Source organism: Sorex araneus, chromosome 3 (genome assembly GCF_027595985.1).
Source record: "Sorex araneus isolate mSorAra2 chromosome 3, mSorAra2.pri, whole genome shotgun sequence".
Taxonomy (NCBI): Eukaryota; Metazoa; Chordata; class Mammalia; order Eulipotyphla; family Soricidae; genus Sorex; species Sorex araneus.
In genome coordinates, this window is record NC_073304.1 from 87,495,783 (window position 1) to 87,520,832 (window position 25,050).

The following is a 25,050-nucleotide window of genomic DNA, read 5'->3' on the forward strand; positions in this document are numbered from 1 at the left end:
GTAAATGCTGCTGGTCAGGTTCCAAGAGGGAAGGCGTTTCTGCTTAATTTGAAACAGTGAAGCCAGGCCCCATCCTGCAGTCTGACATGCCCGTCTGACATGCCCGTCACCCCTTGGGTGACCCTCGCCCCCAGCAACCTGCAGGGGGGAGACAGAGCTGGCTGGGACAGTGGCTGTGCCCTGAAGATGTACTTTCTGATTTGTCTCAATGCCTGCTGAAAGTCCTCTGCCCAGGCCTCCTGAATTACTAATGATTTTTTTTTAATTACTAATGATTTTTATTTTTATTTATTTAGTTTCGGCTTTTTTGGCTTTACCCGGTGATGCTCAGGGTGGTACTTGGGGGACCATATGGGATGCTGGGTCAGCCATATGCAAAGCAAATGCCCTCCCCGTTGTACTATCACTCCAGCCCCTCCTAATGGTTTCTATCTCCAGATAAGAGGCTGGATGGTCACTGTTGACTCGAGAGGGACATGGAAGGATCCTGCAACATTTCTTCATTTCTGCCCTGTACCTGAGCCCCATCAAACCTGCCAATTCTGCCTTTTGTGGTTCTTCCACTCACTTGGAGCTGCAGAAAGAGGGCCAAGGGTCCACTCTATGGAAGGGGAATTGTTCAGCTGGCGATGCACAATGCTCTAGAGTTGGGCTGGCACACTGGCCGCAAGGGCGGGCAGAAGAGGCATCATGCAGAGTTGGTTCCTTACTTGGTGTTTACCAAGGGTAAGGGTGAGGGTTTCATCCATCCTCAGCAAGGCGTTTCCCATCTCTGGCCTCTGCCATTCATTCCTCCACGGAGGGCAAAGAGAAAGTGGGGAAGGAGCCCTGGGAAAGCTCGTGTGTTCCAGGAGAGAGGAAGATGTGTGTTCTTTATTCTATAGCACGTGGGTCCCAGGCCATGGGGGTGGACATGCACACAGGCACGAGGGCACACACAGCGGGCACAGTTCCTGCAGCCCAGAGGGGAGCCAGCCTGAGGCTGCTGCTGCTAGTCCTGGCGGAAGTGGGTCCCAGCTGGTGCAAACAGGGCTGAGAGTGGCAGGGCTCCGGGTAGCTGTGGCTGGTGCGATGCCGCCTAACCTCAGCAGAGTCCTCGTCTCTAGCCCCTCACTCCCTACTCACCCTGCCACCAACAGTGGGCTGGGAGGAGACTCCTCCACCAAACACTAGTGGTGGATTTATAATACAGGCCTTGAGTCTGCAGAGCCCTGGGGAGAACCTGGTGAGGCCGTGCCCCTCCCTACCGTGCCCAGCCTGGGCACCTGGAGGCCTCCCCTGAAACATCTGCCTACCCCTGTCTCAGCGCTGAGTCATTTCCCGAATCCAGGTGCTACTCTTCCCGTGTCCCCCAGCACCTTCCTGGCACTCCTGACGCCACCTCACTGGGGGTTTCTGCTCTGACAATCCCAAGTAGTTGCAGGGATTCACCCACAGACAACGCTCCAGTGTGACGCCCATGTCCCTGTACACAGAACTGAGGCTGACGGCCAGGCCATACTTCGGGAGAAGGCGGAAAGGACAAAAGTGCCCAGTGTGGCACCCTCAGTCCCCAGCTATACAAATACGCCACGCCATATTTGTATACTGGGCACAGAGTGTTCAGTTAAGGAGGCGAAGTACCGCAGGCTGGTCAGTGACCAATGACCTTTCGAAACAGAGACCTGCTCATTTCTCATTTTACCTTAAGTCTATTATTTCCACATCAGGAAAATGGGAGAGAAAGCCTGGGCGTGAGGTGAGAGGGCAAATAAAAATATAAATAGGACGAGAAGGACAAACGGGGCGGGGGGGCGGGGTTTAGGGTGGTGGGGGAGACAGCCAGGGCACATAGGGTCCAACTGCGGTGGGGAAATGACCATCAGGACAAACCGTTTGGCCTGAATCACGCTGGCGCCACGCCATGGGGCCTGGTGACGCCCTGCAGTTCCTTCAATAGATAGAAAACTCTGAATAAACCACCTGGGGGTCACACACATGAGTGTCCCTGCTTTGGGGATCACTATGCCAAGGCAAGACGGTGTCTGTCTCCATGCTCTTGTCCAAGTGAGCAGGCTCTCCGGAAACACCAGCCACAGCATGGTATGTGAGGTGAAACAAATCTCTCCTCCTCTAGGAAGAAGCTGGCCATGCCAGGTCATGAGTCTGATGGGGTCAGAGGTGCTCCAGGGCCCAAGGCGGCCAGTGGTGTCCAAATGGGGCGACACCGCCTGGTGGTGGTGGTGCCCTGTGCCTGGGGCCGGGTGCCCCTTCCCCTTTCCAGGAGCTGAGCTGTCTGTCCGCAGCTGCCTCACGGCCGCTCAGGTATCAGCCGGGTTCACCTCTTTGGAACAGAAGTAGTGCACCACCACGCCGTTGGGGTATCTTGCAAACGCGCTGCAGGGAGGAAGGTGATGCAGGATGAGGAAACAGCACCTTTTCCAGGAAGGCTCCGGGGTAGCCCACCCTGACCCTAAAGAACTGCTTGCAGTGAGGAGCTCTGGCCTCAATGGCCACCTTCCATCTAAGAGTTGGACTGCAGGGGCTGGAGTGACAGTACAGCAGGTAGGGCATTTGCCTTGCACGCGGCCAACCCAGGTTCAACTTCCAGCATCCCATATGACCCCCCGAGCTCCACCAGGAGTAATTCCTGAGTGCAGAGCCAGGAGGAATCTCTGTGTATCACCGGGTATGACCCCAAAAAGCAAAAGCAAAAAAAAAAAAAGCTGGGCTGCAGGATGAGGACCTCGCCGTCTGAGGGCAGGGGGTTATCTGTTTTATGTCAGCAATATGGAAGTACAAGGACTAATGGGAAGGCCTCAGGACCACGCAGGGGAAGTCTGCCCAAGGGATTCTGCATATCTGAAGTGTAAAACAAAGGCTCCTTCCAGCCCCATAAGAAAAAGGACCATACTCTGACCGGAAGGAAAGGGAATCAACGGGCAGACTGGAGGTGACAGGAGGACAGTGATGGAGGACCTCGGGCACTCTGGAGGTAGTGAAGTGCAAAAACTTCGTACATCGAAGCCATAAACATCAACGATAGTGCAACCACATCACCTGAACTATAGTTTTAAAAGAACAAAAAAGAACCTTCAAACCAAACACAGAAATCCCAGCATGAAGGAGCCAGGATGGGGCTTGGTGGTAGAACATAGGCCCCAAGTTTGATGCCCGACATCAACAACAAAAAGCAAAACAAGTAGGATGCAGGTTTGGGATTTTATACAAGAAACGAGGCCACAGGTAGAAAAGCTTTTTTCCACAGGGGTCAGGGGGACTGGTTAAGCATTGGGAATCTACACAAGTGTGTGTGGGGTGGAGGGTAGGTAAGATAGAGAAGGGACCAATATGACAATAATAGCTGGAAATGATCATTCTGGATAAGAACTGAGTTTTGAAAGTAAGTAAAGGGATATACATGATGACCTTTCAATATCTGTATCGCAAATCACAAAACCCAGAAGGGAGGGGGGAAGGAGAGAAAGAGAGAGACAGAGAGAGACAGAGAGAGAGAGAGAGAGAGACAGAGAGACAGAAGAAAAGTGTGTGTGGGGGGAGTGGGATGGAAGTTGGGGATATTGGTTATCGGTGCTGGGAAATGTACATTGGTAGAGGGATGGGTTTTGGACCACTGTATGACTGAAACCCAATCATGAACAGCTTTCTATCTCATGAAAAGAAAAGCTCTTTTTCTTTGGAGGCATGGCCTTAAGTCCTTAAAAGATAAGGACTTGCGGGGGGGGGGGGGGTGTGCACATAACTCCCACACACTTACTGGCTATATCCCTATTTCTAATGGCCAGAGGTAAGGATGGAGTCCATAGGCCCATGTCAGGTCTCTAAGGCTCCAAGCCAGCCCCACTGGCAAACACGGGCACCCCAACTGGAGGCTGTGCCGGGCAGCAAGGGCAGGGGTGGGGGTCTTCTTGGTGAAAATCACCCTGAGCAAGAGCGAGGCTGGGGGTACCGCCCGGCCTCCAGGAGGCTCACCTGTTCCCAATCTTCTTCTTGCACACCATGCAGACCTTCTCCTCCGTGATGATGCACTTCACCTGCTGGTGTAAGATCCGCTCTTCCTGGACCTGCGAGAGCAGAGGAGAGTGGGGAGAAGCCCCAGGGTGTTTCCCACTGGCTTCCGGTTTGCCTCCAGAAACACCAATGGGGGGACGGTGACAGCGGGGCAGGAAGCCAAGGTTCTGCCTCCGTCTACAGGGGCTCAAGAACTCGCTGTTCCACACGAGGGAAACATAAGCGTTCCCAGGGCCTGGCAGGCTCGTACCCGCAGGAACTCTGCATGGAGAAGGTTCTTGAGCACTTGGTTGAACCGCTTCCTCTGCGCATTTTCTTCCAAGACCTTTTCCAGAAAGATGCGGATGTCATTGATCTGAGTGTTTGCCGGCAGGAGGTTGATGGCCTAGAAGTGAGAGCAGAGATGGGGATGGTGGAACTGTGAGAGACTGAAGACCCCCGTCCCGTCCTCGGCCCCCCTGAGGCGCTTTCTCCCCGCGGTGCCTGACCTTGGTGGTGTCCAGCTTGCTGTGGTGCAGCTCAAGGACCTGCAGGGCGGCCTGGAGGTTGGCCTGTGGCTCCAGCAGCTCCAGCTTGATAGGCCCCAGGCAGTGAACGCTGGGGGGTGACAGGTACATCCGCAGCAGGGACAGGTACACCTGTGGCACAGGGACAAGCCAAGCACGTCAGGCACATGCTCCAAGGACCCCAGCATGACGCACCTAAAGAGAAGCAGGCTGGTCCTACGGTGGCTGCTGCTGAGGACATTTAAAACGAGTCCTGTGCCACCTTTTGAGAGTGTGGTCACCTGAGTCGGCTGGCAGTGTCGGAAGCTGAGGGCTGTGTTTTCTGCAGGAATGAATGATCCGCAATATATATACTTTTTATTGTTGCTGTAGTTTGTCTGTTTGCTTTTGGGCTATATCAGCAATGCTCAGGAGTTACTCCTGGCTCTGTACTCAGGAATTAGTCCTGCTGGTTCTTTTGGGGGACCATATGGGATGCCAGGGATGGAACCTGAGTCAGCCGTGTGAGAGACAAATGCCTTCCCTGCTGCACTCCTGCTCTGGCCCCCTGGGCCCCTGTTTTCTGAAGTATCCTGCTGTGGACCGCTGCAAGCCTCTCGCTTCCCTGTCAGGAAGGATCAACCTAAGACCCGCTGCCCGACTTCCTACTGCTCCCAGCACCTCGGGCTTCCCAGCCTCAGGCTCCTGAGTGACAGTTCTTGGCTGGGGTTGTCCTATGTGCTGTCCTCTCCTTTCCAGGTTCCAGTGGCACCCCACTCCCTCCCCAGGCGTGGCAAGGAACAATATCTGCAGATACTCACAAATCCACGGATGTTCTAGATGGCACTGGGGTAGGGCTTCCCTACATAGGGAATGCCACCCTGTGGGGGCCGCTGGAAGTATTCAGGGGATGGAAGTAGCCTCGGGGCCATCTAAGCACTGCGTTTGCTTAGAGAAGGTGGATTTCGGAGGTGAGGGGGTCTGAGAAGGGAGTGGCCTACTAAGTAACTGCAGGCACCTCTGCTTTATAGATGCACTGGCTAGTCCTTCTCTAAAGGCCGAGTAGGAACTTATCACACAAGCCAGGACTCCCGAGAGTCCCGGGATGATCCTAGTCACACAGGTGACACAGGAAGGGAGCCAGAGTCACCCGCAGCACAGCAGGATGTACAGCCACCTGCCGAATACCCCAGGGCGCTGAGCCAAATAGGTCCATAGTCTAAGCAGGCCCCGTTTCAACTTGGCAGTTCAAACCCTGTGTCCCCATGGGCGGGGGAAGGGGAGGATAGGACAGTTAACCACAGGCAAACTCCCTGGGCCAGGGTCACTACTTACATCTTTGCTGCCGTCTCTGTTTTGGTCGTAATGTTTGTGGCAGTACCTGCAGGGGGAGAGGGGGGTGAGGGGAGCCCAGAGAGCCCCTGCCAGGGCCTGCGCAGGGGCCAGGCTCACTCCCGCCTCCCGGGGAACCTGCTTTCCCAGCCCTCGGGCGTGGGGAGGCCAGGGGCCACGTACTCCTCTGCCATCCGCGTGTCCTTGAGGATGTGCACGTAGATGAAGAGAGCTTGCTCGTGCTTCCCCATGCGTCCCAGCAGGAGGGCGCGCTCTTCCAGGAGGCCTGTAGCAGGGGGAGAAGGGCGCCTCACACCACGCTCAGCCAGGCATTCTTGTCACCTGGAATTTTTTCTTCATTCCACCCGCCCCTCCCCCAGCCCCATTTTTGATTTTTGGTTTGGGGGACATACCCAGTGATGTTCAGGGCTTACTCCTGACTCTGTACTCAAAGGATCACCCCTGGTGGGCTTGGGGCAGAGGGTGGTGGGAGTGGCATATGGGGTACTGGGATCAAATCTGAGTCAGTCGTGTGTACGGCAAACACCTTCTGTACTACCGCTCTGCCCCATGTGCAAATTTTTTTCACGAAAAAAATTATTAAAGTTCTAAAAAGAGGAGAGGGAGGGGCCAAAAAGATAGTACAGCGAGTAGCACTTGCCTTGCGTGTGGCTGACCCAGAGTTCGATACCCAACACTCTACATTGCCCCCTGAGCACTGCCAGGAGTGATCCCTGAGCTCAAAGCCAGGAGTAAGCCTTGAGTACAGCCAGTGTGCCCAAAACACAAAAGGGGGGGAAATAAAACAGGAGGGGAGGGGACTATTTACTATCTTTTGGCTTCAGGGCCACACCTAGCAGTGCTGGGGGCAGGGAACTGGAGCTGCACCTCCCGCTTGTGCTGCTGTGCCCTTTGATCTCTCCCCCTTATTCCATGGCTCTTGGTGATGGCTTCTCTGGGTAAGAAATCTTCCTCGACAGTTAGGTGCATGATGGTAAATGCCTGAACTGCGCCCAACACCAGCTAAGGAAAACGGGTGTGAGTTCCCTGAGCTCTCACACTGCACATGTTGTTCTATTTCTGACAAATTAGGGTGGTTAATAAAATTGCTAAACAACGAACATGGCCAAGAACATGGACTAAAGCGACAAACCAGCTTTGACCTGGTTATAAATGAACCTATCCCCCACCCAAAGGGCCTCCTCTGAGTTCTGTTCCCAGAATGAGTCTGCAGGGGTGAAACAGGAGCTTGAAATAGGTTTTTCCCAGCCCTGATTTTTTTTTGGAGTGTTGGGAAACTGAGGCAAAGAGGAAGGCTGGTGTTTGCATTGCTGCCAGTTAACACGGCTTCTGACCCTAAGTCAGAGACTCACCATCAAAGGGAAAGTCACAGATGAGCCGGCCGGGATCATAGTAGCTGGAAATTTCCAAGAACATGAGCAGCTTCCGGCGGTACTCTCCCAGCTCCCCCTCTTCCTCTCCCGCAGGAACTGGGGTTTTACCTTTGGAAGAAGCTGAAATCAGCACGAGGACACTGACCGGCAGCAGTATGGGGCGGCTAAGAAGAACGAAAGGAGCGGCTCAAAGACGCCACGTTACCACCGTGAGCAAAACAGTGCTGCCACGGTCATTTCTGCTGAATTTCTCTCAGTCTACGGTTGCAGCCGGCTGCCAAACATCAGCCTGGGGTTACCAACCAATCACGGCTCCTGAGAGAAATGCTCTGGTTGGCAAACTGGTTTGTGTGGGCATAGCTGCCACCCAATTGACAGATGTGTTGCCTGTCTATCTGTCTGTCCATCTGCCTGTCTGGGTTGACCACTTTCCTCCCCATCCTCTGCCCCGTGCCCAGGGTGGCTCAGATCCCAATGAGAACCCCGAGGTCCCCTGTGTCCTTTGAGGACCCTCTCGCCCTCTGGGCCTGCACAGGAGGATGGGGTCTGCTTCCCGCTCCCTGGCCAGGCCCCATGACAGCCTGGGGCCCCTGCTTCCTGTGAGGTACCTGCGGGGAAGGCCAGGAGATACTCCTTCATGAGACTTTGCACCTTCTCGCAGTACAGCTGGATCAGGCAGTTGTGGAACCGAGCGCCTGTCTCCTCCCAGACATGGATGACATGTTCCTGTGGAAGGCAGAGGCCCGCCGGGTCACCCAGTCTGCCTCATGCTTTTAAGGCCCCATAGACCCCATCATCCAGGCTGTCCCCTCTTTATTTTTTTATTTTTCTTTTTGAGCCACACCTGGCAATGCACAGGGGTTACTCCTGGCTCTGCACTCAGGAATTACTCCTGGCGGTGCTCAGTGGACCATATGGAATGCTGGGAATCGAACCCGGGTCAGCTGCGTGCAAGGCAAACGCCCTACCCGCTGTGCTATCGCTCCAACCCCGTCCCCTCTTTAAACTGCAACAGTAACCGAGGCAGAGCTCTGCTAAAACCACCAGGGAATTTGGCAGTGCAACCCAGCAACATCCACTTATTTCTGTGATTTCCAATCTAAACACTTCAATTTTATCCCATAACCCTCCAGATTAGCCTGTCTGGTTAAGAGGAAACCCCAGCATTCTGGTACTTCAAGCCTATCTGGGTGACCCCTGATCTCAGAGGAGTGTGGCTGTTCACATGTGGCCTTGACCTCTTTCCCCTGAACAGAATTCTCTCTTACCTCCCCAGGCTGACCAGAATTTAGAAGAGCAACAAAAAGTCAAATTGTCCCTGCTTGCTCTGATGTGTGTCTCTTTCTCAAAGGAAACAGATACACCCCCTGGCCTAATGTGTCTGCTAGTCCCCTCTCCCCGAGCTCAAATCTGAACTGCCCGTAACTGCCGCCCAGCTTTGATGACTTTCAGTCCAGACGAAAGAATATCTCACCAGATAAGGAATAGCCAGGCCCTTAAAGTTCTCTATCAAGAAGTTGAGCACTTGGTCTCGTGGCAGACACTCCACCTCTGGGAGGTCTTCGGTGAAGATCTGTGGGAACAAACCTGAGCTCCAGCTCACTGCAGTTTTGGGCACACACTCATCCACAGCCCCCTCACAGGCACACGGCCCCCTCAAAGGCACACAACCCCCTCATAGGCACATGAACCCCCTCACAGGCACACGAACCCCCTCACAGGCATACAACCCCCTCACAGGCACAGATACCCCCTCACAGGCACACGAACCCCCTCATAGGCATACAACCCCTCACAGGCACAACCCCCCCCCAACAGGCACGTAAACCCTTCCCCAGGGGCACACATGTGCATGACATAAACTGACTTTTGGGAGGACGTACATAAGACCATCTGGAGCTAGTTAGGGTGTAGTAGCCTCAGTCAGGAGTCCTGATACCCACACAGGAATCCTGCCCACACTGGGCCTCACACCAGGATCTCACACCAGCAGAGAAACTGTCCAATCTTCCCTGCCCGTCTGGGCAGCCCTGCTGCAATGAGAGACTCCAAGGCCTCCGGGACCCACCTTCAGGCCATCCTCCGGGAAGTCTCTCAGCACCCACACAGAGTAGGAAAAGATCAAATGCAGGTTCTCCGTGCCTGGAGGGAAAAGTATGCTGTGGCGCCAGGGGAAGCCCAGCCCACCCACAAGGGCAGGGGGGCAGCTGGATAAGGTGTCCCACAGTGGCCTTTCAGAGTCCAAAGCTGTCTCCAGATACCAGTGTCCAGGGCCGCTTGCCCCGCCTCCCCCGACCCTCCCGGGACTGGCTGTCCGCTGACGAGCTGGGCCAGGGCCACGACTGCGCATCTTTTACCCCAGCGGGGCGGGGTGGGGGGAACACAGGGCAAGACAAGGCTGCAGGGAGACGGGGAGACCAGTTCAAGCCTGGCCTCTTCCCCCGTCCCGTGCCCTACCCAGGTGCTGCAGGTACTGCACTGTCCGCTCGTGGCCTTTCAGTGGTGAGTTGGCTTTCTTGGACTGGTCCACCAGCACCTGCAGAGCTGCCCGGGAAGCCCGAGAACAGGTCAGGAGCCTCCTGCAGAAGGCACGACCCCCCACACCCTGGGGTATTTATCAGGCCCTGGCCGAGACACCCCCCCACACCCCGCAGTCACCTTTCTCGTGGAGCCCCTTCTTCTCGTACAGGATGATCAGCTCGCTGTACTTGTGAGCCTTCTTCAGCACGTGCTCGCTCTCTTCGATGTGGCAGTGGTTGTTCTCCAGGCGCAGCAAAGGAGCCACGAGGGCCACATTTGTCTGCAGAGGAAGCAGAGGGGGTTCTGTGGAAACTGCTTCCTGGGGAGCCCACCCCTGCCCCTTTATGAGACTATCGCAAGTGGCTCTGAGCGATCAGGCTGTCTAACACCACACATGTGGATGTTTCTGGCGCATGGTAGGAAGAAGGTGCAGCCCCTGGGAGAAATACCGTTCCTGCTCCCCACCCTGCACAACGTCCAGGGCCCCAGAGGCCACCAGCCTCCTGGGCCAGTATCTTGCCTTCTTGTGCTCCCAAGCTCACAGGAACTCATCACTTTACCAGCAGCAGGGACCCCAAAGGGGCCCATTCCCCTCAATCAGGGGCTGGGGGCCCATGGGAGCCAGTACTGGGACAACTCACATGGAGGTAGCACTTGAGCAGGGTGGTGTCGATGATCTGCAGCAGCTTCTTCTTGGATTTGATGGTGGGCGTGCCTTCCATGAGCGGGGACGTGCTGGACTGGTGGTCGGAGTCGTTCAATTTCTTGACCAGCTGGCTTCGTTTCTGCAAAGGCCAAACACAAAGCAGTCAAGGTAGGGACGTCCTCCATCACCTAGTTCCAAACACCTCTAATTGGCGGAAACCTACTCACCCTGAACTCACAATGGCATATATAAGTTTTATTGGGGATCAAAGTCGATGGTTGTCAAATTGCCACAGCTATAAGAACAATTGTTTTTTGAGCATCAACTATCTGTGAGACACTATAAGACACTACATATTGTCGCAGTTGAACCCTACACAAAGAAAATGAAGGGGCGGGAGCGATAGTACAGCAGGCAGGGCATTTGCCTTCAATGGGGCCAATCTGGGTTCGATCCTCAGCATCCCACATGGTCCCCGAGCACTGCCAGGTACAATTCCTGAGCACAGGGCCAGGGGTAACCCCTGAGCACTACTGGGTGTGGCCCAAAATTAAAAAAAAAAGAAAATTTCAGGTATTATTGTCCCCATTTTATAGCTGAAAAACTTGAAGCATAGGTATTAACTACCTCATAAATGGTTGACACCAATTCAAATTAGGGTTCTGATTCTAAAGTCCATTTATTTTTATTTATTTTCCATAAGTAGTGCTAGGAATCAAATCCAGGTTAGTTGTATGCAAGGCAACTACTTTACTCAGGGTACTAACTAATAGGTCCTCATGTTCTTTTTTAAGAACAACTTTACTGAGGTATAAATCACACACAATAAACTTTATCTTTCAGTATATACTGTTATAGGCACTTTGACAGATACATACATGCCCATTACCATCCCCGCTCATGCAGGTAAACATTTCCATCATTCCCCAAAGTTAGCTCCTTTGGGGTCCTCTCACAGAATCCCACATAGGGGCTGAGGACGTGACTCAGTGGTAGTGTGCTTGCCTTCCATGTGTGATGCCCTGGGTTCAATCTCTGGCACCGGAAAACAAAAACAAAACCTTCCATGCAGCCCCAACCCCGCTGATCTGCTATCTACAACCAGACAGTGTTTATTCTGACCCATCCTGGAATTTCATGTAATGGAGCTTCATCATGAAACTTGAACTACTTTTTGGGGGCACACTCAGCAGTGCTTGGGGGCTACTCCTGATGCAGTGCTCAGGGATCACTTCTGGCAGTGCTGTGGTGCTGGGAATCAAACCTGGGGCTCCTGCAGGCAAAGAAAGTGTCCCAGCCCTCTGATTCATCTCTCCAGCCCCAGCTTGTGCTGTTTTGTACAATGGCCCTGGTTTTAGGAACTCTTATCACCTCTCTGTTTCAGTGCCAGGTGAAGTCACACACTGCATGTGAGTGCACAGGGAAGGTGTGTTGGGAGACCTAAGGCAAAGATACGAGCACTAGGGGCCTCCTGTAATGCCACGGGCCTGGCAGTTCTCCAGTCAGCAGCGGCCTGGAGTCCACAGGCAGGAGCAAGTGTGCTCCCTCCTTTCAGGCCGCCAGTTACATCCCTGTATCTCCCTGGAGCTGTGTCAAGAAAGTGACAAGTCTCTGCATGCCCAGTCAGGCCTGTAGGCCACCTCCCAGGAGCAGGAGGTGGGCAGCCATCCTGCACTTTCCTAGTATTACTTCTCAGTGTGTACTGGAGCAATAGCACAGCAGAGAGGGCGTTTGCCTTACACTCGGCTGACCCGGGTTCGATTCCTCTGTCCTTCTTGGACAGCTGGGTAAGCTACTGAGAGAGTATCCCGCCCCCACGGCAGAGCCTGGCAAGCTACCTGGGGCATATTCGATATGCCAAAAACAGTAACAAGTCTCACAGTGGAGACATTACTGGTGCCCGTTCGAGCAAATCAATGAACAATGGGATGACAGTACTACAGTGCTACTTCTCAGTGCCTCCCCATGGAAGCCTCACAAAGTCTGCAGAACTCTTTACTGGGATGGATACTAGGACACACCTGGCCATGCTCAGGGCTTGCTCCTGGCTCTGTGCTCATGCACTACTTGGGGGACCATATGTGGCTGCCAGGGATGGAACTGGGACTGGTCACATGTGAGGAAAGCACCTTACCCCAGACTACCTCCTGCCCTAAGTTTGCAGAACTCTTTTTTTAAAAAAATTATTTATTTTATTTTAATTAGTGAATCACCGTGGGGTAAAGGTACAGACTTACAACTTTTCATGCTTACGTTTCAGTCATATAATGATCGAGTACCCATCCCTCCACCAGTGCCCATTTTCTACCACCAATGGTCCCAGTATCCCTCCCACCACCCCCACCCTGTCCCCTTCACCCCATCCCGCCTCCGTGTCAGGGCCTTCCCTTTTGCTCTTTTGCTCTTTTTGGGTGTTGTGGTTTGCTACAGGGGTAGTAAGTAGGCATCATGTTCAGATTATAGTCTATTTTCTGCCCATATCTCCCATCCCTAGTGGGCCTATCTAGCACCCTTTGCTTGGTGATCCCTTCTCTATCAGAGCTGCTTCTTCACCTAGCATGTGAGGCCAGCTTCCAAGCTGGGGAATAGTCCTCCTGGTACTTATCTCTACTATTTTTGGGTGTTAGTCTCCCATTCTGTTACTTTATATTCCACAGAGGAGTGCAATCTTTCTATGTCTTGTCCCTCTCTTTCTGACTCATTTCACTCAGCATGATACTTTCCATGTTAATCCACCTATATGCAAATTTCATGATTTCATCTTTTCTAACAGCAGTTTGCAGAACTCTTAAGGGAAATATTTTAGAGAGTGTTCTGAGTCTTAGTGGATAGGAAGAAAAAAAGTAGGAGCTTTTCTACGATAGAAATTTGGGGTTAAGAGTCTTCAACAAAGATGCTGACTTTAAAATTTCACTACCTGCTCATAACAGTAAATTGGAAAACTTAAATCTAAATATTTCTTCTTAAAAAAATAAAAAAAGCTATAAAAGATTATTTGACAGAAAAGAACTTTCTCAATAATAGCCAAAATTTAATCTAGTCAACTAGTTTAATTTCTGTAATTAAGAAAAAAAAAGTAAGCTCTGACACAGAGTTTGATATCCATTTGTTAAATAAAAAACTCATAAATTCACATGAAAGGTCTGGAAAAACAGTTCTAAAATGCCAATTACTTTTCTCTAGGTGACAATTATAAGTGATTTATATTTTTGCTTTATGCTTTACTTTGCTTTCCAGGTTTTCTTTACAGAGTGACATTTTTTCTAAAATTATGTATATTACAAAAAAACCCCCCAAAAACCTACTATCCTGTCATCTGAAATGTGATTTTTTAAGTTCCTGTGACAGTGTTTCCCAATATCTGGATTTGGGCAAATAGTCAAGAGCCCTGTTAAGCAGGAAGAGGCTTAAAGATGCAATATCACAATTCAGATACACTGTATTCCCTGAGGGAATGCTTGTGGCATGGAAGACCCCTGTTTCCTGCTACCAAGCAGGTATTGTAACTCCCAGGACCTACCTGTGTCAGGTAGTCAATCAGAGCTAAGTGAGCCTTTTCCAGTTCGGCCCCAGAGAGTGTGGGCAGCGGGTTGGGATACTGCAGCTGCTTCCTGTAGTCTGCGGGCAGCAGGTCTGGGTACAGGCCCATCACATGGGTGGGATCTACATGGAAGGTAAACGTGAGTCTCTGGAAAGGAGCCCAGAATTATTATTATTATTATTATCATTATTATTATTTTTGGCCACACCTGGTGGTACTCAGAGCTTACAACTGACTCTGTGTTCAGGGATCACTTTTGGCAGGCTCAGGGGACATTTGGGGTGCTAAGGACTGAACATAAGTTGGTCTTGTGCAAGGTAAATGCCCTGTCCATAACTATTGCTCCAACCAGAGGCCAGCAATTTAAAGAAAAAATAAAATAGGACTATTAGGACATCAAAATGAATTCCAAGTTAGAGTTTTTTTTTTTCTTTGAATTTTATTTTATTTTACTTAAAAAAATTTTTTTTCATTCTTTTGCTTTTTTGGGTCATACCCAGTGATGCTCAGGGATTACTCCTGGCTTTGCACTCAGGAATTACTCCTGGTGGTGCTTGGGGGACCATATAGGAAGCCGGGGATTGAACCCAGGTTGGCCGAGTGCAAGGCAAATGCCCTACCCGCTGCACTATCGCTCCGGCCCCCAAGGTTACTGTTTTTTAAAAAGAATGATCAGAAAGGCTCACTGAGGGCCTGGAGAGATAGCTCAATAGATTAAGTGTTATTTGCCCAGTGTACAAAGGAGGATATTTCAAGGATATTTCAGTGGAGGTGGGTCCAGAAACTTTGCCTGAAGTCAGGGAGAGTGACTCCAGAGCACCTTCTTCACACTAGGATATTCCAACCTCCAAATAGGTCTTGGCACATGGAGGAAAGAGCTGTGCTTGCTCTGAGATGACCGACACTTTACTCCAACAAAGCCAGGCATTTTACTTAGAACAGCCCTGAATCAGTTCAAGATAATCAAACACATTTCTGAACAGAATGACTGTGTGGCTTTTCTCTAATGGTGAGGGGGTACATCATTCTAGAAGAACAGAAGTCTGCACTGAGAACAGATTTGTGGGATTTGGGTTATAAATAAGTAAGTTTCCAACATGGGCTTCTATTAGATTTGACAATCAATCTAGATGGGCCTAAACCTCCCCTCTTACAAGTCTGGTTCTAAGAATGAAGGTTTCCTCCCCATCTTTTCCGGAGTCTCTTCCTTCCGCTAGCTCCTTATCCCAAGGTCCTTAAACTTGTTACCTGTGCCAAGTTTAGCAAAGACCTGCATGGACTCATCAAAACGCTTCTGGCAGAAGAGGTTGAAGGCATATAAGTTCTTGATGTGATGGATCTGTTGCTGCTTTTCACTGTCAGAATCCTCTTTCATTTCCTAACAAGGGAATAGAAGAGGTAAGAACCAACGTACTCACATACTTAGGCACTCGACGGGAAATGAGGTGGTAGGCAATATCCCAGCAAGAAGGGATGCCAAAGTGTACCAGATAGCCAGATGGTACTGCCCTCATTGGCTGCCCTACAACTATGCCTAAGACTGGTGAGTAACTGTAAAGTTAAAACACAACAGGGATTCCATACCCAACCAACATCCCCTGAGAACTGTCAAGGACATGAAAAGCAAGTATAGATTGGGGCCAGAGAGTACAGCAGGTAGGGTGCTTGCTTTGCACATGGCAGAACTGGGTTCAATCCCTGAAACCCCATAAAGTTCACCCCTGAGCCAGGCCAGGAGTTATCCCTGAGTGCAGAAGTAGGAGTAATTCCTGAGCACTGCTGGGTGTGGCCCACAAACAAAAACTAGAAAAGACTAAGAAGCCCACACAGATCAAGCACAGATCAAAGGATGATAGGAAAAAGCACCACCGAATCCAACATGGTTTCTGGGTTTAAACCTAGAATGGGAGGAGGCAGAGAGAGGAAAGGAGCAAGAATGACAAAGGGCATTCATGGAAAATCTAGCTTAAAAATAAATCAAAACCCAGACAAAGCAGGGTCAGAGTGGTGACAGGAGAACGTGGGAGTCTGAGTGGTGGGTCCCCCAGATTCAGGAGGAAGGAAGCAGGGTCACAGGGGATAAACCGGAGCCAGGAGGGCAGGAGATGAGGGGAGAACGCTCCCAGCAAGGACATACTGGCGCAAGGCCTAGCATGACAGCAAAATGGCAAGCGCAGGGACAGAAAACATTTCATATGGCAAATAGTTACCTAAGACGTGCAAGCTAACAAATCTCTCCTGTTTTCTTCTTTATAACCATCCCCTCCCCTAAATTCCTTTAAATCACTAACTTGGTCTTCACTAAACCAAGTTTATTCCTTCAAAATATCTTTCAGTGGCTTCTCCTTCTCCCTCTTCCATCACCCCACCCTTTGTCAGCAGTTGGCCAGGGATGGTCTTAGCGCCTTGGGGCTGGGGTGGAATTGGGTCCCCCCATAACCTGCACCCCCTCCACACCCCCCTGCCCCTTTCCACTTCCTTACATTCTCTCCACACCTGCTCTTGTCAGGCCAGGTCCCACATGTCCTCAAAAGACTTGCTTCCACTTCCTTCTTGTCCCTGGCTCTTCCCTGTTTCCTGCTCCCAATCCCTTTCAAGGGCCTGACTTTAGAGGAACTTTCCCAGCCCATAGGTAACTGGAGCATCTCCAGTCTGTGGCTCCGCATCCTGTCCTCACTGAAGTCTGGTGATGCAACTGCCCTCTGTAAGTTTCAGGTATGCCGTCTGATTGATCTGAATAAAACTTAAGTTCCTCAAAAGGAAGGGGGAGGGGCCAGAGTGATAGTACGGCGGGGATCCCATTAGGTCCGAGCACCACCAGGACTAAGTCCTGAGTTCAGAGCCAGGAGTAATCCCTCAGCATCTCTGGGTGTGACCCAAAAAGCCCCCTACACACACCCACACCTACACACACTAAAAAACCCAGAAAAAAAAAAAGGAAAGGGGATAAAGGCCAGAGCATCTCTGGGTGTGACCCCAAAAGCCCCCTACACACACACACACACACATACACACAGACACACACACACACACACACAGACACACAGACACACACACAGACACAGACAGACAGACAGACAGACAGACAGACAGACACACACACACACACACACACACACACACACACACACACACACACACACACACTAAAAAAACCCAGAAAAAAAAAAAAAGGAAAGGGGATAAAGGCCAGAGCAATAATATAGCAGGTAGGGCATTTGCCTTGCATGCCACCAGACCGTTCAATCCCTGGCATCCCATATGGTCCCCTGAGCACTGGATTGATCCCTGAGCTTAAAACCAGGAGTAAACCCTGAGCACTACCGGATGTGGCTCACCAAAAAACAAACAAGCAAAAAAGAGGGAAGGGGATAGTGGTAATCTTCACAGGGCAAAGTCACAGGACAGAACAACTAGGCAGTCCAAGGCCAAAAGAGGACAAGGGAAAGCAACTTCCACCCAGCAGCAATAGACCATCCACCCTGGGAGACAGAGGTCACCACGAAGTCTGAAGCCTTGCTGCCGTGATGAAAAGTAGATGCTACAAAAGGTGGGACCCACTAACAAAGCTCAAAAGTAAAATATAATACTCAGGCACAAAAACTTTGTAAATGTTTAAGCAAAAATAAATAAATAAATAAATAAATAATTAAGGGCCTAATAAACCAAATTTAGGAAAATGGAGAAGAGGCAGCCTTGGGGAGGCACACACAGGTCATCTGAGTTATTTCTCTCTTTGTTGTGGGAGGGCTCCCAAGCAGTGCTCAGGGAATGAGGGCCAGTCCCAGAGACGCTCAGCTTGGCTGTGTGGGCTGGGAACGGTGGTGCTGGGGGCTGGCAGTGTAGTGTCACTGTGTCTGTGGGGCTGTCAGTCATTTTTCTTGAGTAGGCTGGTGGGATCATGGATATTCATTATTTTAAAAATAAAAATGAAGTAAAATGATAAAGGGTAAGAGTGGAAAAACTGCATGAATGGAGGGAAACATCTGGTAAGATGCTGAAAAGAAATGCCCCAAAGAAAAAAAATAATCTTTATGGGATGTAAAACATGTCTAACCTAAGCCTGGACTTTGGTTTTAAATCCAAAAGTGTGTTCTTCAAAAGCATCCATCATGGGTGGCTATAAACACGTGTAATCAAAACTTGTGACCCCGGTTTTCTTTCCAGAAATATTTCCCAATATACTACAGATCAGAGTTTCCCAAGTGGGTGATACTCCTCCCCTCAGGGCACTGAACAGGGGGTGGGGCAACAGCAGCCTCAGGTGCAACTGGGGTGCACTGTGTTTGCCTACAGAAAGTAGATTTCTGAGGTCAAAAAAGTCTGAGAATTTCTGCCATAGGCATGGAGCCCCATCCCCCCTCTCTTCTCTTTTACCAAACTGAAGAACTATCCAACACTCTAAGTAGATTAGACTCACAGTGACTTCTGGCTTCCTGAAATCAAAGTTCTTCTAGAGATGAAAATAATCACAATTGGGATGCTGGGAAGAACAAGACAGGACTCAGAAGTCAGTTTCTAAGCAGTGTGCTGGCGATGTGAGCCTTAGGCGAGCACTCTCTCCCACCCCCCATGTCCCTTTTCTCTTTCTCTTTCTGTCACTCATTTTGGGCCACATCCAGTGGGACTGAGGGATCACTTCTGGTGATGCTTAGGGGACCGTATGTGGTGCTAGGGATCAAACCCGGGTGAGTCACCTGCAAAGCAAGCTCCCTCTCCACTGTACTATCTCTCTGGCCCACACGGCCACAATTTTGCTGTGAGCAACATCCTACACAGACACAGCCAGGGACAGAGAGCGTGTAGCCCCCTCTCCACTGTACTATCTCTCTGGCCCACACGGCCACAATTTTGCTGTGAGCAACATCCTACACAGACACAGCCAGGGACAGAGAGCGTGTAGCCCTACTGAGTGCAGCGGCTGGGACTACTGAAGACACCCTTTGGACGCAGACACAGGCTAGCAGCCTCCCACCAAACTAGACTCTGAAACTGATTTTCACTGCTGTACTTTAATGTTTGCACTGTCTAATTTTTCTGCAGATTTCATTCTCCTGTTAACCTGGAGCTGAGTTTGTTCTAACCTGCATTTGCCTGGCATCTGACAAAGAAGCAAACTAAAATAGTGAAACCACTTTGGGGGTTACAATGATGCTGGATTGAAACTCTCTAACGCTAATCTCTGGGCTCCATCCCAACAGGACTCTCCAAACCCGAATCCTCCACTTGGAAGAACGAGGGAGGCAGATTCAGGCACAACCAAGTCTCTAGAGCAAGACTTACAGCGAGCTGCAGAGCTAATTCAAACTGCTTGTCCTGCAGAAGCTGCTGGATCTGGGTTGCCATGGGGACAGGGATGAGTCTCCACACAAAATGATTGCTGGCCACATAGATGATGTTTGACCTGGAGGCAGGAGTAAGAAAGTTATGGGAGAGCACAGGTTTTATCAGGACACAGATGATCTGAAAGCTCTGGAACAGAAACGCCCTTACCCTCCCGAGCTGATGAAACGCGGCCTCTGCAACTCAATGCTCTGAACCAGAAGCCTGGGCTCCAATGTCCGGATCTCCACATACCGAGGCAACACTGCAATGATGTAGGGAGGCTGGTGCTCTGTGCAAGAGAGAACAGACCGAGATGTAGTTTTGACCAAGGGCTTTAGTTTTACTGACTTTTTCTGCGTCAGTGTTTAAAAACAAATTTTTGTTTTCACTGCATTTAACTGCAAACACCATGCCAGGAGCTTGTAATGTGACTGATCCACCAAGGGAAGATGTTTGCCCACATGATACTAGAAGTCTCTTGCTAAGAAGGATGGATGCAATCAGTTTTGCTGAGAGAGACCTGATTCCATGGTTCCCATTCAACCCTCCAGAATGGGTAAGAGCTTGTCCCTTTGTCATCATTTACAAAACCAGGCCTGATGATGGACAGCTGCAGCGCTTTTAACAATGTGGCCTGGAGAACAAGTTCACATAACCGCTACCCATCTCTGAGGAAGGGAAATGTCTCTTCATCCAACCCACAGAACTAAGCCAAGAATCACTGGGAGTGGCCCCCAGAACCCTAAGCATTGCTCAGAAGACCTTCCCAGACACAAAGCTTTACATTCCTAGTTGATACTTTTGTGGCTTTTATGCTTACTCTTTTTTTTTTTTTTGGTATCATACACACTTAAATATCCTTTATTTAACTATCCATGACCCAAAGATCCAGAATTGATTCTTGGGTTACACCCCTCATCTCCATTCTTTTGTCCTATGTCTTGTAAGCAATACTTAACATATCGACTATGCTTTCTATACTTTTGTACAGACGTGACGGTATAAGTTTTGGAATGCTGAATAAAGTAAAACCTTAATTTTTTTGGGGGGGGGAGGGATCAAATCTGGCAATGCTCAGGGGTTACTCCTGGCTCTGCACTCAGGAATTACTCTTGGCAATGCTCGGGGGAACCATATGGGATGCCGGGGATTGAACCCATGTCGGTCATGTGCAAAGCAAACACCCTACCCACAGTGCTATGGCTCTGGCCCCAGCAAAATAATTCTTAAGTGCAGAGCTAAGTAAGCCCTTAGCATCTTCAGGTGTGGCTAAAAACCAAAACGGAACAAAAAAAAAAATTAAAAAAAAAGTGAAACCTCAGAATAAGACAGAATATACTTTACAGTGAACTGTGAAAAATGCTGTTTGCATACCACATATACATAATTTTACTAACTTAAAATTACAAAATGTTCTCGTAATGTAGTCTGTCATATTAGTAAAAATCTACAGAGATAACACCTCACATCTATCAGGATGGTACTATCAAAGAACAGAAATTAGGACAGGGATGTGACTCAAGGGTCCTGCTTTGCACACTGAGGTCCTGGGTTCCTTCTCTTAGTAGGAATGAGCACTGCTGGGGAGAGCTCTGGTGGGTGGGTGCTGAGCACTGCTGGGAGAGAACTCCCTCCCAAAAAACCCCAGGAAGTAATCAGCATTGGGAAGGATGTGGAAAAAGTGGAACCCTCATGTATTATTGACAGCAATGTAAGATGACACAAAATGTCATCTTACAATGTAAGATGATCACAAAAAGAGTCAGTATGGCAGGACCTCGGAAACTTAAAATAGAACTACCATATGACCAAGCAATTCTACTCAGGGGTTTAGATCCAAAAATGCCGAAATAATCTTTAAGAGATTATTCATCCACCCATGTTAAGAGTCAAGAGGCAGAAGTTAGCTAAAAGTCCACCAATAAATAGAGAAAATGTAGTAGATAAATGCAGTGAAGCATCAGTCTTAGATAGGAAGGAAATCCTGTCATGTGCTATAACCTGGATGAACCTGAGGAGGTGCTAACTGAAACAAGCCAGTCAAATGCCACCACTCACATCTGGAATCTAAAGCAGTCAGAGAGATACATAGAAGCTTGGACAGTGTGACAGAGACCGAGAGGCGAGGCTGGGGAGCTAGTTTGTTTACTGGGCACAGTTTCAGATTTGCAAGATGAAAAAGTTCTGAATACCTGTTCCACAATATATGAATATGCCAAATATTAATGAACTGAACTTGGGCATAGTTAAGATGATAAACTTTGCTATGTTTTTAATGACACCATGTAAAATTTTTAAATGAAAAATTACAAAACTAACCACTAGATGGCATAATCACATAGAAATTTATTCTCAAAGAACATATCCATAAATTTGTTAGACTAATCTGCAAATTATTTTCCTTTTCCTAATTATCTATCTTCTGATAAGGTTTTTTGGTTTTTCTGTTTAAATAATATATTCACAACCTGTATGTTTTAAATGAGTACTATAACACAATTTTAAAACAAAAAGGGTACTTGAAAATGAGAAAACTAAGACCTAAGTACAAATTTTCCATTAGTTTAAATGCTATCACTACTGCTATTACTATGTTGTTTTATACACACACACACACACACACACACACACACACACACACACGGCGGGGAGGGGGGGGTTAGGACCACACTCAGCTGTGCTCTGGGTTTCACTCCTGACTCTGCGCTCGGGGGTCACCCCTGGCAGTATTCGGGGGACCGTGTGATGCTGGGATTGAACCCCGGTTGGCCACATACAAAGCAAGTACTTTATCCCTGTACTGTCGGGTCCCTTGCTGCCTTTCATCTTACAAAAAAAATTTTTTTAAAGGCATGCTGCTATTTATTTATTTTCTTTTTACATTTGCTTCTTTTTTAAAAAATGAGTTCAATTTTCTGAGAAACACTGCTGAAGGTACTGGGCACCAATCTCCACCCCAAAGCAGAGCGCCGCCCTCTGGGAATGAGACACATACTTCAAACCTGTCACACACTACTTTACACCTACAAGTTCTGCTTTAGACGGGAAAACAAGAAACGCCCTGAGCATCATGAAGCTTCACATGAAGGGCTTAGCCCCCCAACTTCTAACACATAATCCCAATTATGGGTTAAGAGCTTTACCAAATACTGACGCGATATCATTCCCTTCAGGTCTTTTCATCTCCAGCTACCACCAGCATAGCTTGCCCAGACCCTGAGGCTTTATTAAGCCGGCTGACCAGTTAGGAAGCTCCTGGCCTCTCAGACCTTTGCCTCTAACCCTCTCTGTCCTTTGTAATCCTGGAGAGCTGCCTCAGTCAGGCCTATCTCCAGAACATCCTCTCACAAATCAGCATGTCTTTGACTTTTCTGCTCATTTTGCCAACTATTTTTTCTGCTTGAAAGGAAAGGAATTTTTCTTTAAGTCACCTCTTAAGTGCCCTGGATGGTCTAGTCCTGTCTTATTCCTGGACAGGAGCTTCCTTCAGGCTAAATGAATAATGAACTTGCCCCTTCTGAATTGCTAGATCTCAAATCACGCAAATGAGTACCGTAAGCCATGCCTGCATTGTCTCTTTATCTTCAGTTGTAATGATCATCGTTTCCTGAGCTAGAATCCTTAAAGGCAGCATGTTCATATACCCAATACTTTTGGCTTTAGTTTTTGGTTGTCAGGCTCTATCTGGCAGTGGCCGGGGAATGCTCCTGGAGGTGCTTATGTGGTGTCAGGGACCCAATGCTGGCCTCCAGCATGCAAAGCATGTGACTCAGCCTGGTGAGCAGCTGGTTATTTTTTAAAAAGTCACTTCTACCTGAAAATGAACTGTTTCATGGGTGGTTGTTTGCCTCCAGGAAATCCCGTAATAGAGAGTGGTAAGAAGTGGACACATCTAACATGTAAGACAGAGAACACTGGACGCAGGGTGCTTGTGAGAACAACAGTGGCCACTGCCGTCACATCCAAAACCTTCCAACACCGAAATACATGTGCTTCAGGCAGAGAGAGGAAATGTGCCGATTTGCAAATGTGATTCGTTTGCAGAGAACACAATCAAACCATTAAAAAAAAAAGCAAAAGACAAGAACTAAGAAGTAAAAATAGCAGCAGACGGTCACTTCCTAAAATGTACCATTTGATTTACATTTTTCCCCTTAGGAAGCAAAACCCACTTTCCTACCCACATCAGAATGTTTCGGGTTTTTTTTGTTTTTTTGGGTTTTTTTACACTCCTGTAACACTCGTCACATTTTATGAAGGGGAAGTGAGAGTGCCAGACACCAAAAATGGCTGTCTGGGACTCCAGACTGGAGAACAGCCCCTGGCCCAATGGGAAACAGCCTCTATTGTTGGTCTTACCCATGGCCACTGGTATGTCTGTCCAGTTCAGGGCACACTTCTGTGTGCAGATCCCCTCCTCATTGAGCACCACGGTGAGGTCATCCTGGCCCACGGCCACTTTTCCATCTGCCAGGGGTGCAACTAAGGGCTCCAGCTGTTTTCCTGTTGGAAAGAGCTCTTTGATGGACCCCTTTCCGTCCACCTACAGGAAGACATAAAGTGAGTCACGCGGCATGCTCCAACTAGGGCCTGCACGTGGCCTGGAAAAGTCTAGATAAAAGTTTCAGACTTAGAGAAGACAAAAATATTCCTTGTTCACCATAAGGAAACTAATCACATTTGTGATGGCAGATTTTACATTGTAGGACCTGCTCCCTTTCTATCTGTAACAGCAAAAAAGCAACTCTCCCGGCAGGCAGCGATATCAGATGCTGGCAAGGACGCAGAGCAACTGGAACTACGCACACAGGCTGCTGGGGAGGACACAAAGTGGGATGGCGGCCCTGTACATCAGCCTATCATAAAGTCACACACACACTCACATTTACACACAAATTTGTCTGCAACTATTTCTAGCAGCTTTGTTATGACTTGAGACTGGAAGGGGGTGGTGGTAATGTGATCTTCAACTGATGCAGGGATAGACTACAGTATATCTGAGCCACAGACCACTGCATCGCCATAAAAAATGAACACACTGACACAAACAGCCACACAACTAATGTCAGACACATGAGGAAGAGAGAAAAAAGACAAGACTCCAAAGCACCCATATTGTATGAATCCACTTAGGACATTTGGTAAAAAGCAAAACTGCAAAAGGTAAGAAACCCGTGGTTACCAGAAGCGGGGGTAGAGCAGCAGAGACTGACTTCAAAGAGACAGTATGAGGAAACCTTGGGGGTGATGAAACTGTTCAGAACTTCTGGTGATGAACAGTTATACAAATTGAGGCATTTGTGAAAAAGAAATGTGCATAAAAAATATTTTCTTATTTCATATAAACAAATAATTACTCAATAGCCTAGTCCTGAGATATGATGTGCAACCTTTGAAAGACTCGAGAGGGCTGTGAGAGGAACAAAAGCCAACTCTGATGTTCGGCCCGGCCCTGCCCGACTGCTTCCCGTCGGTACCAAAACACCTCATGGGCCTCAGTTAAATGCCAGCAGCAGTTCCTCGAGGAGTCCGTGATTCTACTGCTGCCAAGTGGAGATTCCAACCACAAAAATAAGGAACTAGTATACTAAGTAAAAAAAACTGAGCTACAGAGAGGGGGCTGAGGAGATAAGGTAGGAACACTTTTAGAACCGCCACGTGTGGACTAGGAGAGAGGTCTGAAGCTAACAACTGTAGATAAATTTTTGAAATGAATGGTTCCTCAGTCTCTTCTACAGATGTATATTGTGGGACAGGGACGAGAGAGGTGGGGGAAAAATGATGCTCTGAATATTT

At 49.1% G+C, this 25,050-nt stretch overlaps 1 protein-coding gene across 2 annotated transcripts in view; it reads right to left on the reverse strand.

Annotated features, from left to right (window-relative positions):
• Positions 1-1,663: 1,663 nt before the first annotated feature.
• VPS39 (VPS39 subunit of HOPS complex) overlaps positions 1,664-25,050 on the reverse strand; it is a 40,638-nt gene continuing 17,251 nt past the window's right edge. For both annotated transcript variants that reach the window (XM_004609592.2, XM_055133314.1), the window contains exons 8-25: positions 23,614-23,797; positions 19,423-19,543; positions 19,213-19,333; positions 15,178-15,307; positions 13,909-14,051; positions 10,384-10,527; positions 9,881-10,022; positions 9,680-9,766; positions 9,291-9,364; positions 8,697-8,795; positions 7,831-7,948; positions 7,202-7,330; positions 6,012-6,114; positions 5,832-5,877; positions 4,500-4,649; positions 4,262-4,396; positions 3,973-4,064; positions 1,664-2,376 (exon numbers count right to left, since the gene is read on the reverse strand). In XM_004609592.2, the coding sequence (XP_004609649.1) occupies positions 2,301-2,376; positions 3,973-4,064; positions 4,262-4,396; positions 4,500-4,649; positions 5,832-5,877; positions 6,012-6,114; positions 7,202-7,330; positions 7,831-7,948; positions 8,697-8,795; positions 9,291-9,364; positions 9,680-9,766; positions 9,881-10,022; positions 10,384-10,527; positions 13,909-14,051; positions 15,178-15,307; positions 19,213-19,333; positions 19,423-19,543; positions 23,614-23,797 (2,094 nt within the window). In that variant the 3' untranslated portion in view covers positions 1,664-2,300. The remainder of the gene's footprint in view (positions 2,377-3,972; positions 4,065-4,261; positions 4,397-4,499; positions 4,650-5,831; positions 5,878-6,011; positions 6,115-7,201; positions 7,331-7,830; positions 7,949-8,696; positions 8,796-9,290; positions 9,365-9,679; positions 9,767-9,880; positions 10,023-10,383; positions 10,528-13,908; positions 14,052-15,177; positions 15,308-19,212; positions 19,334-19,422; positions 19,544-23,613; positions 23,798-25,050) is intronic.